This window comes from Diadema setosum, chromosome 12 (assembly GCF_964275005.1).
Source record: "Diadema setosum chromosome 12, eeDiaSeto1, whole genome shotgun sequence".
Taxonomy (NCBI): domain Eukaryota; kingdom Metazoa; phylum Echinodermata; class Echinoidea; order Diadematoida; family Diadematidae; genus Diadema; species Diadema setosum.
Window position 1 is genome coordinate 14,713,630 of NC_092696.1, and position 10,821 is coordinate 14,724,450.

Below are 10,821 nucleotides of genomic sequence, written 5' to 3' on the forward strand. Positions count from 1 at the left end.
TGTCTGTCATGGTTCATTGATTACCTGAAGGGGCGATCCATTTGTACGGCATTCCATTCACATCTTTCAACTCCGTTACTCATAACTTATGGAGTCCCACAGGGATCGATTCTTGGCCCCCTTTTGTGTATCGTTTTTATTAATGATTTATGCAGATATATACCTAACTGCTCAATCCAATTATATGCCGATGATACTGTTGTGTATTTTTCTGATAGCAATATTGATAGCGTACATATGAATCTTGATAATGATCTGGTTTGTGTTTATACATGGATATGTGCAAATAAACTGACTATCAATTTTGAAAAGACTCTATCTTTACTCATTGGATCAAGGCATATGTTGAATAGATGTAATAGAGTAGATGTTTTTATGAACGGTAGACCAATACAACAAGTGGATCATGTTAAATACCTCGGTTTTATTGTTGATAACAGATTGAAATGGGATGTTCATATCGAGAATTTATGTAAAAAAAAAACAAAGAGATTAGTGAAGTATTTATGCGGACTTCGTCATTTCATCAGTAAATTTAACCTGAAGTTGATTTATCAGTCCATTATCTTGCAACTTTTTGATTATGCTGATAGTATATTTGATTCAAGTCATAAAAAAATATATCAAGTAATTGCAAATTCTTCAAAATCGCGCTGGGCAGATAATCATCAAAACAAATCCTTATGAACATGCGTCAAATGTACCAATTCATTCTAATTTAATTGTGACTGCTCTTCAATCTAGACGTAGGAAGCATTTGACATGTTCATATTTAATGGGTTTTAACGGACTGCAAGGAAGTTAAAACAATTTACTCTTGAGGACACAGTAGCGATGTTGCCGGGCAGATATAGGGCAGGGGGGATTACGCAACAGGTGACCCCTGCTCTTGCTGCCCCTCTCGTTTGCGGGGGTAAGCGCACGCGGTGAAGAAATTGCTTAGGTAGCGTCATTCGATGGTGGTTTGTCGTGGAAGTAGGAAGTAATTGAGGCGGCTCCTAATATTGGATTTCGAGCATTGTCTTACACATTGAACTTCGAAACTTCGTAGTTTTCTATCATCTTCGTGCTACTTTCCCTCCCTTGGAACTTTTTGGGGTATACCTTCTTGCCTTTGAGATATTGGATATCATACGTGAACTTACATCGTCAATTCTGGGGCACTGTCTTTGCATTTTCGCATCAGGACGTTTGGACCTAAGTTAATATCATCTTAGTTCTGCATATCACAACGCCGGTTCTGGACTTTCACTATGCCGAAGTCCCGGAGTAAGATCATGAAGAAGGTGATAGGAAAGGAGTCGCCAGCGCCGCCCTCGTCGACGCGTCGTCGTGGTCGAAAGACAACCAAGAGTGGGGAGGAGGACCCGGCAGCTGGTCAAGGCGGATCGCCTGCAGCATCCGGTGAGTATAGTGTGTCTGCGTGTGGGCATGGTGACGCCTCTTGGCCCACCGTGGTCGACGCGGTGGTGCGTGAGCACCACGTGGCAAGCAAATCGGTAGATCTTAGTCCGGTTGGTCAGTTGATTGACCCACCTGACACTTTTGATGCCCTTCCCCAAGCCTTGTCGTGCGTAGGGGATGAGCTGGGGAGCGTCGTCCCCATGTCGGTTAAAGAGAAAATTTGGAAGGGGGAGTTTCTTGATTTGGGCATCCTCCTCAAATCCGACGTAGGTTCCCTGAGTGAGGAGGCGTCATTCAGCCTAGTGCAGGCTGGAGGATCTCTGCAAGTCAGGAGCGCGAGTCGCACCCCGCAAATTGCAAATATCGATATGTGGACGTCGGCCTTTCTGACATACGCTTCGGTGTATGTAGAAAAGCATGGAAATCGAGCGCGCGAGTTGTTCAAATATATGGACATAGTTCGATACATCGTGCGCTTCGGAAGCTATAATTGGCGCACCTATGATGTGCAATTCAGGCTGCGCCAAGCGCGACAGCCGCTCCGTTCGTGGGCGACTATTAGGGACTTTTCGATTTGCACGTTGAGCCAGGCATCACCCTGTTATGACGTAGTTTTTACGTACTGCGCATGCGCGAGTGTCGACCCTCGGCTCATCGCACAAATTTCGAACGCGTTAACTCTGGTTATCACCGTCCACCCAAATCGGTTGCGCCGCGCTCAACCCACCCTTGCTATGACGTCACACTCCTCTCTGGTATCGTGCGAAAGAGCACGATGACTCTCGGGAAATCCGTGCTCAGTTCACCTGTTTTCCTTTTTCTTTCGAGAGAATATTTATATTCTAATTACATGAAAGCTTATGATCTTCATACGTCACAGCAGCAGCGCTGACATACAAACTACAGCCTCTGGTACCTACTTTATTTGCCCGTTTTGACTGTTTCGCACTTTGCAACTGCCTACCGTAGTCCCACACATGCATTTACACGTAATGCTGTACGCAAACATATTTTGGTGCTTTTGGCCTAGCTAGTGCAGCAGTGCATTTGCCTAGTAGTCTTACCATGCATCATATTTTAAAATCCACGAAATTCCTCCCAGGATACGCATGTAGTCAAAGACAAAACAAGTATTACAAGTACAGAAACGAGTCACAAATTCCGCTTATATGCACGCAAGGCACACGGCCTGGTTGCCTCCTGCACACGCCACGAGACGTGACGCCGCCGGCGCCCGAAATCGAAATGTGTTTTAGCAGCCGGTCAACGTACAGACGTGACGCCTTGACGTACGGTTGCGCTCGGCGGCACGTCCTTCTCGTTCACCCAATCGAAAACTCCCTATTGACACGGAGCTGTGGCTAACCGTAGCCACAGCCCAGTCCAGAGCAGCGTTTCGTTCGTATACTCCTTTGCAGCCCTTTCGGGCGGGAGCTGGGTCAGGAGCTGCCACGTCATACCTGCGAGGTCGTCGCGGGGGGGGGGGGGGGGCCTTCCTCACCCGCGAGAGATAGGAGAGCGGGGGCAGATTTTGCACGCGGACGAGCCAATCACTGCTTCGCATTCAACGCGGGCTCTTGCAAGCGGGCGATCTGCAGATTCGCACATGTCTGCGCAAATTGCGGCTCCTCTACCTACACAGCTCAAGCCTGCACGCGGGGCGCTGTCAATGGCACCCAAAAAGACTCTCGGCCCATCCCCAATTAACATTGAGCGCGTGATCCTCTTTCTGCGCAATTATCCGGATAAGACAGCTGCAGTTAACATTATTGAGGGCTTTCGTTTTGGTTTCCGTTTGGGTTATACGGGGGAGCGGGTTGCTCACGAGTCACGAAACCTGGTCTCAGCGACAGCACACGCGCAGGTTCTACATCGTAAATTGTTCAAAGAGGTTAGCCTGGGGAGAATAGTCGGTCCATATGTCTCACCTCCTTTTCCAAGATTTCGCTGCTCCCCAGTTGGGGTGGTGCCAAAGATGGTGCCTGGGGAATTTCGCATGATCCAACACCTGTCAGCCCCTCGCGGTGCATCCGTAAATGATTGCATTGACCCGCGCGATTGTCAGGTCAGGTATTCTACTTTCGATGACGCCGTTGACCTCGTAACGCGTTTGGGGCAGGGGGCAGTCAATGGAAAGCGGACATACAGTCTGCCTTTCGTCTTATCCCCGTGCATCCTGATGATTTTGAGCTACTGGGCATGCGCATAGATGGTCTATATTATTACGATTGTTGTCTTCCAATGGGCTGCTCGGCGTCGTGCGCGATTTTCGAACGTTTCAGTACCTTTCTTGAGTATTGTTGTAGAAATATCGCTGAGTCGGATGGCGTATTGCATTATTTGGACGATTTTTTCTTCGCAGCTAGCTCTCGACATGAATGCGCCAGTCTAATGCGTTCTTTCCTCGCAATGTGTGAGCGGTTTGGGGTGCCAGTGGCTAATGACAAGACTACGGGTCCTGTCACCGTTATCGAGTATTTGGGGCTCACAATCGACTCTGTTTCGCTTACTGTACAGGTCCCGGCAGAGAAGGTGGTGGCTTTGCGCGCTGACCTAGAGGAAGCCACCTGTTGCCAAAAGCTTACACTCCGGCGTTTGCAGTCGCTAATAGGCGCGCGGTCGCACCTGGGCGAGCGTTCTTGCGGAGACTAATTGACCTTACAATTGGGATAAAGCAACCATTTCATAAGGTTAGACTAACCCGCGGCGCCCGAGAGGATTTGCGTGCGTGGCTCACCTTCTTAATGCAGTTCAATGGCACCGTGATTAGATCGGCAAGCAAATGGACTTCGAATAGCGCGTTCAGTTTTTATACAGACGCTTCGGGTAGCATTGGGTTTGGCATCTACTTCGATGGGGAGTGGGCGCAGGGCAGATGGCCCCCCGGGGTGCTGCGGGGAAAACATTCCATCGCATATTTGGAGTTTCTTCCCATTGGAGTGCAAGTTTGGGGAAAGCGCATTGCTAATCAGAAGGTGCTGTTTTGCTCAGATAATCAGACGGTAGTGCATGTCATAAACAAGCAGAGCTCTAAATGCCCACACATTATGGCCCTGGTCAGAATTTTCGTAGTGTGCTCCCTCGAGCGTAGTCCACTTCCTGGACTGTATTCGTAGTGTGCCCGCGTGTGTACGGACGTACGTTGATGGTGTCTGTATGTACACTGTATTACACAATTCACCCCTCCTCGGGAGTACCAATATTGGCGGAGTGTCGCAATCAGCGGTTGGGCGCATTGGGTGGGTGCCGAGTGTGTGGGGACTGCGGATGATAAAAATCGTCCAGTATCTGGACTACCTCGAGCGCAACATTTGGTTCAGAGCACGTTACGTCCCCGGTTGCCGTAATGATATAGCTGATTCTTTGTCTCGTTTTCAGATGGAGAGATTCCGTTTGTTGGCACCACAAGCAGATCCCCACGAGACCCCCCTGCCACGCCAGCTGTGGGAGAGCTTGTGCTAGAACGAGAGAGACTCCTATCCCAATCCCGGGCTGCTAGCACGCACAGCACGTATACACAGGCATGGGAATCTTTTCAATCTTTTCGATCGGCTTCTCATTTCAGCCTCAGCGCTAACCCCACGCTCGAGCAGATTGTGCAATTTATTGCCTACCTGTCCCTTAAAGGGGCCCTGAAATCCAAATGCATGTTGATCTGTGTTGATTTATAATACCTTCAACATCACTTTTGCGGTGAAACGAATATCTAGAAACATTCCATTTATTTTTAATGATTTTTTTCTTTTATTTTTCTTCAGATTACTTGGGAACGCCCACAAAAAATCCTTCCAAAGCAATCAATATTCATATTCTTGAGATGACATCATCTGTCAATCATTGCTAAAGTGCTGAAATGTTTAACAAAAGACATTGGAATGCACCTTCCCCTTGGCTCAGCATAACTTCCATGTTTCTGTCATATTAATGTGACTAACAAAAGACATGACGAGGGAACATGGAAGTTATGCTGAGTCGAGGGGAAGGTGCATTCCAATGTCTTTTGTTAAACATTTCAGCACTTTAGCAATGATTGACAGATGATGTCATCTCAAGAATATGAATATTGATTGCTTTGGAAGGATTTTTTGTGGGCGTTCCCAAGTAATCTGAAGAAAAATAAAAGAAAAAATCATTAAAAATATATGGAGTGTTTCTAGATATTCGTTTCACCGCAAAAGTGATGTTGAAGGTATTATAAATCAACACAGATCAACATGCATTTGGATTTCAGGGCCCCTTTAACGGTTACGCAGCTGCCACGTTGGCCACCTATATCGCGGGGCTCTCCTTTCATTTGCAGTCACGCGGGCTACGTGACGTCACACAGTGCTTTATCGTTAGGCGCATGCTGGACGGCAGCAAACGTGGTCGCATCTCCAGGGACGTGCGCTGCCCGATCACCTTGCCCATATTAAGCCGCATGCTTCTGGCTCTCTAGTCTGGGCTCCGTCCCCTTTTCCTTGGTGCGACCAAGAGAGGGCGCAAATTTTCTGATTCCGATAATCGAGAGACTGCGCGGCCAACTCGGGTATCGCAGTTCTCGGCGTATCGCAATCCTCGGTTGTCACGCCCTCATACGGCTTGTCGCGTACAATCACGGCTACGAGTAAAAAGAGTCCAGAAGCTAGACTAGTGGCTCTCCCACACGTGTGCGCTTCGTCATTCGACGCGTTGCTGTTTCGAACTGCTTTCCTAGTAGCTTTCTTTGCGTTTCTCCGGGTTGGGGAATTTACCGTCCGCGCCCGGAAGCAGACCCCCACTCTCAGATTGATTGACGTTCGCCTGCACAGCGGCAAGGCAGCTTTGGAGCTACACCTTCCAAGACTGACCAGGGGGGTGCCGGTTGTTATATAATCTTGCCTAGCAACGAATCCAAGAGCTTATGTCCAGTTGCAGCCGCTAGTGCCTACGTGGCTGTGCGTCCACGTGGTAGCGAAGCTTTCTTCGTGCGTTATGACGGGGCCCCCCTAGTTAGGAAGGATTTCAATAACATATTAAAGCGCTGCGTGGAGTTCGTACGCCTCCCAGTCGCACTATTTTCTTCTCATTCGTTCCGTATTGGAGCGGCCACGTCAGCTGCCACGGCAAGCATTCCGGACGCAAGGATTAAAGGCATGGGCCGGTGGTCGTCTAATACATTTAGACGCTACATCCGAATTGATAAGATTTTCTCATAGTAGCGCACATTATTGAGCGTTTCGGGGATTACAACCCAAGTAAAGTGTTGGTTTGAAAGCGAAAATAAGTTTTTATCAATCTTTTGAAAGCTAAATGTTCTTCACTCTTAGCTTTAATTATATGCTTCAAGTTGTGGTAAGGGCTACCCAATCTTTATTATCGTATACTGAGAGTTATCAATATGCCAGTGCATTACAGTTGCATTACAGTTGCCGAACGCTGTCTTACATTAGTCAAAGTACAGATAGGGCAACAAAAGGCGTGTCTTCATCAGCCCGAAGTTCAAACTAGCGGGACATTTTGCGGTCTTAGAAAATAGCCCGATACAGCGAATGTGCGTCTTCATCAGCTCGAACAGCCTGCTTTGGGAAATTAGTCCGAAAATTGACGCATGCGCACTTTGCAATATTACTCTGCCTGGCTCGCGGTTCGAAAGTGGATTTCCCCGCTCAAAATCTCCTATATCACAACCAGGGAGGTGAGCAGTACAGCAAATTCTCTCCAAAGGGATATTGATAACGCTACTCTTTCTTCTGTCCAGTGAGGCATCTTATATGAAATTAACGAATTGCAATGTTTAAACAAATCCAAAATGCACACAATCTGCAAGAATCTTCAGCTAAGGTATGAATAGAGTGGACCAGAAGAAGAAGAAGTTAAAAAAAAAAAAAAAACAGCTAGCATGAACGGCACTGAGTTTTAATAGGGAAGTGAGAGAAATATCCTCCCTGGTTTTAAAGATGACAACAACAGTAGGCCTATAGTACACACATGTGATCCTTAAATACACCGTGCGTGTAATGTACTATACACAATCACTAGCTGCTTGTACATGCGCTTTCCATTGCCAGCTGGCTAACCAGAAGCATGGAGGGATCGAAAAAATTTCGGGCTGATGGAGACGCACCCAAGATAGCGCGCTATTTCACGAATTAGCGCTCTAGTTGACGAACTAGACCAAGATTTTGGGGGAAATTTTCCCGATCAAATGGCGCGCTATCTGCGTCTTCACTACACAGATAGCGCGCTATCTTGAAACTTCGGGCTGATGAAGACACGCCTCTTGTTTGTTTTCATGCCAAAGTTAGCACCCTCCCCACCCCCCCCCCCCCCATTTCGGATACCGCGCTTCTCGTCTCTTTTTCTCTCTTTCTCTCCTATCACAATACAGGCGTAAGAGTGATCGCAGACGGGGATTCAGGGGAGCGACGAAGCGGGCTCGGGCTATCCTGCTGGGACTCGCTCTTCGGACATGCATAGTAATAAGGTCATTAGCATCTCCACCTTCGGGTTGCTGCCTGGTCGGCTCCGTTTACGCAGGAGGTCAGAATCATCGACTTTTATAGTGTGCGTTTCAACCCGGGGCAACTTCATCTTATCATTCCTTGGTAGTCGCTGTCAGGCAACCATGATATCATCCCACTACCGATCTCGAACTGCCTGGTCTATGTGTTATACATTGTTCCGAATGGATTAAAGCACGATTCATACGAACTAACAAACAGACAAGCAAAAAAAAAAAAAAAATAAATAAGGCAATATTTTCGCGTCATTATGGGCCATTCTCAGATTAAGCGTTCAATTCCATGTGAGTAAAACCGAAAAATCAACCACAAAGTAATACATTCAAAGATGTGTTTTTGGTAACTTCAAAACCGGTCAAATACGAAACAAAAAGTGGAACATTCTAAATGATGGCCATTCATTGATTAAAAATGAATTGAAATAGAGCATCATATATGATTTTTGATCGCCAATCAGATACGTTACCGCAAATTTACATGTTGTAATGGACTCCTAACTTTGAATTAAATTCATTGTTTTGATCCAATTTCTGTTCAGGAAAAGACATCTGTCCCCCTTAAAGATATTGGGGTTTTTCAAGAGGTAAAGACGTTGTCATCCCTTGCTAATTGGTAGACATTGTTTCTGTGTGGTAGGTTGAAATATGTTTTTTGCTGAAATGAAATATAACCTTAAGATTCACTTTGTATTTTTAGCAAACTTCGCTTGCAAATAAAGTTTCGAATGCCACAAATCATGCAAAGGGAACGATCCGATCTGGAATTTGCACAGGAAACAAATATGAATTGCTTTCCCAGGGAAATAACTATTGAAAAACATCGAATTGCCTTTGGTAACGTATCTGGTAAAATATGACTAATAATTTTAGTTGTGTGTGAAGTAATAAATATCACCTGTTTAATTATTTACCTTATGAATTGATGTAAAAATGAATGATGTAAGCCCAAATTAACCATTTTAAACATTGTACGTAATATTTAAACTATGAAATGTAGTGGAAAAGAGCCCTAAATGTGAGAGGTGAGTTCTTCATTCACAGAATATTCTCATCTTACGTCTGAATGTATTTATCCATCTGACTATAAATATTCATTAAGTTTTGATGGATAATGCAAATAAGGTTTAAAAAATATATTTTTGCAGGCACTTAGAAGGAAGTAGGTACAGTCTCTATGAACTCGATATACTAAAAAGTTGTTTGATCTATGGTAACGTATTTGGCTCACCCCTTTTAATGAAAATGAATAAATAATTGTTCAACTTATCAATGAATCTTGAGTAGTTCTTCATATGTTGAAAAACACTAAAACAAATATGCAACAGAACACTGAAACTTTTCTCGGAAGCTTTTCATAAACTATTTTTTACTCTTTCAAAGTTAGGTAACGTATCTGGCGTACCGTAAATGAATCTGTCTGTGAAGTTACAGAGCAATTTCTACTCAATATTCTTCATTTGAACATAACTTTGATCTTTTATGGAAGCGTCATTCTATGTAGAATTGTTTTATGAACACTTTGTTTTACATAACATTATTTGTCACCGTGGGTGCCCTGAATAATACGTAACGTATCTGCTAAATCTGAAAAGCAAAAAAATGATATGCTGAATCATAGCTTCGTCTTGTAAAATAAACGTTAAAAGTTGTTGCATAGAATATGAAAGTGGCTGGGTTTTATAGAATAGTACTTTTGAGTTTGTGAGCACACAACGATTTGTTTGTCAAAACATTTACAATTTTTTTTCAGCATTTTGATTATGTGGTAACGTATCTGTCGGAAAACTTGGCATTAAGTTGTGAGACACTGACGCAGAAAGAAAAATCATGTGGAAGTGTTGCTCTTTTTCACCTCCCTGTCCTTTTGGTGTAAGAATATAATCCTGAGGTCCAACAAAACGAAGCATGTAATGTGTAGGGATGAATTTTGACCAGATTTGATCCCCTGGAAGCACAAGACCAATGAGCAAAATTCGGTCACGTATCTGGGGTAACGTATCTGTGGTAACGTATATGGTCGATCATGTTATTATGAGAGCGATATCTACCGAATATTTCTCACTTGTACTGAACTTTAATATTGAATCGATGCGTCATTCCGAGGAGTATTGTGTAATATACAATTTGTCTGACATTGCAATATCTGTCGCAGTGGGTGGCGTGAAATGTATGTAACGTATCTGTCTAAATAAAAATGTAGAAAACCGATATTTCAAACATTCTACCGTATTCTCGATAAAAAGCTGTCGCACAAAAAAATCTAAGTACTTGCAATGTATGAGGTATATCCTCAGGGTTTCATATACACAGGGTCATTGCATAGTCTTGTTATTTTCGCAATTCTGTAACACTAAAGAAACTGGTAACGTATCTGGCGGTGAATTTGGCGACAGGTTTCAAAAGGCTATAAAAAAGAAGTCAATAAAAATTTTGGAACATTTCGAGTATTGTGATTAGCACATATGATATGCTCATCGTCCATGCAAATGATATTTGGAAAGTGTGTTTGTGGACGGAGAGGAGCAATAAAACATAATTCTAAAATAGCCGGCGACACTGCGTTTTGGGGGTCTTAACGAAGTTTAACAGCAAAATTTTATACAAAAAGGCAGACAACCGCATTTGATCGTGTTTATTTTTAACAAATAATGTCCTCGTGATATATTATAAACATTTAGATAGTATCTAATAGGTTTCAGGGAACCGCAAACTGTCATGGAATGTCGGCGACACCAAAATTCCGTATTTGCACACTTTTACTGAGAATGGGCCACATAAGGTCTGCCATGGGCTGGAGCACATGTCTATTTAGCGGCAGGGAACGGTATTCTTAAATGGACCCAAACAGGCCATGGCATTGACTTTCGACAGAAGCCGGTTCCCCGCAGGATTGTAGGTTCTGCTTCCTCTTTTCCGCGTTATTCGGGTTTACATAC

General features: G+C 44.4%; 1 protein-coding gene and 1 pseudogene across 1 annotated transcript; both read left to right on the forward strand.

Annotated features, from left to right (window-relative positions):
* Positions 1 to 1,253: 1,253 nt before the first annotated feature.
* On the forward strand, positions 1,254 to 6,581 carry LOC140236032 (uncharacterized; annotated as a pseudogene).
* Positions 1,432 to 3,111, forward strand: LOC140236244 (uncharacterized). Its single transcript, XM_072316208.1, has 4 exons — positions 1,432 to 1,447; positions 1,564 to 1,959; positions 2,746 to 2,874; positions 2,924 to 3,111. Exons 1-4 carry the CDS (start codon positions 1,432 to 1,434, stop codon positions 3,109 to 3,111), a joined length of 729 nt encoding a protein of 242 aa, XP_072172309.1.
* Positions 6,582 to 10,821: the final 4,240 nt, after the last annotated feature.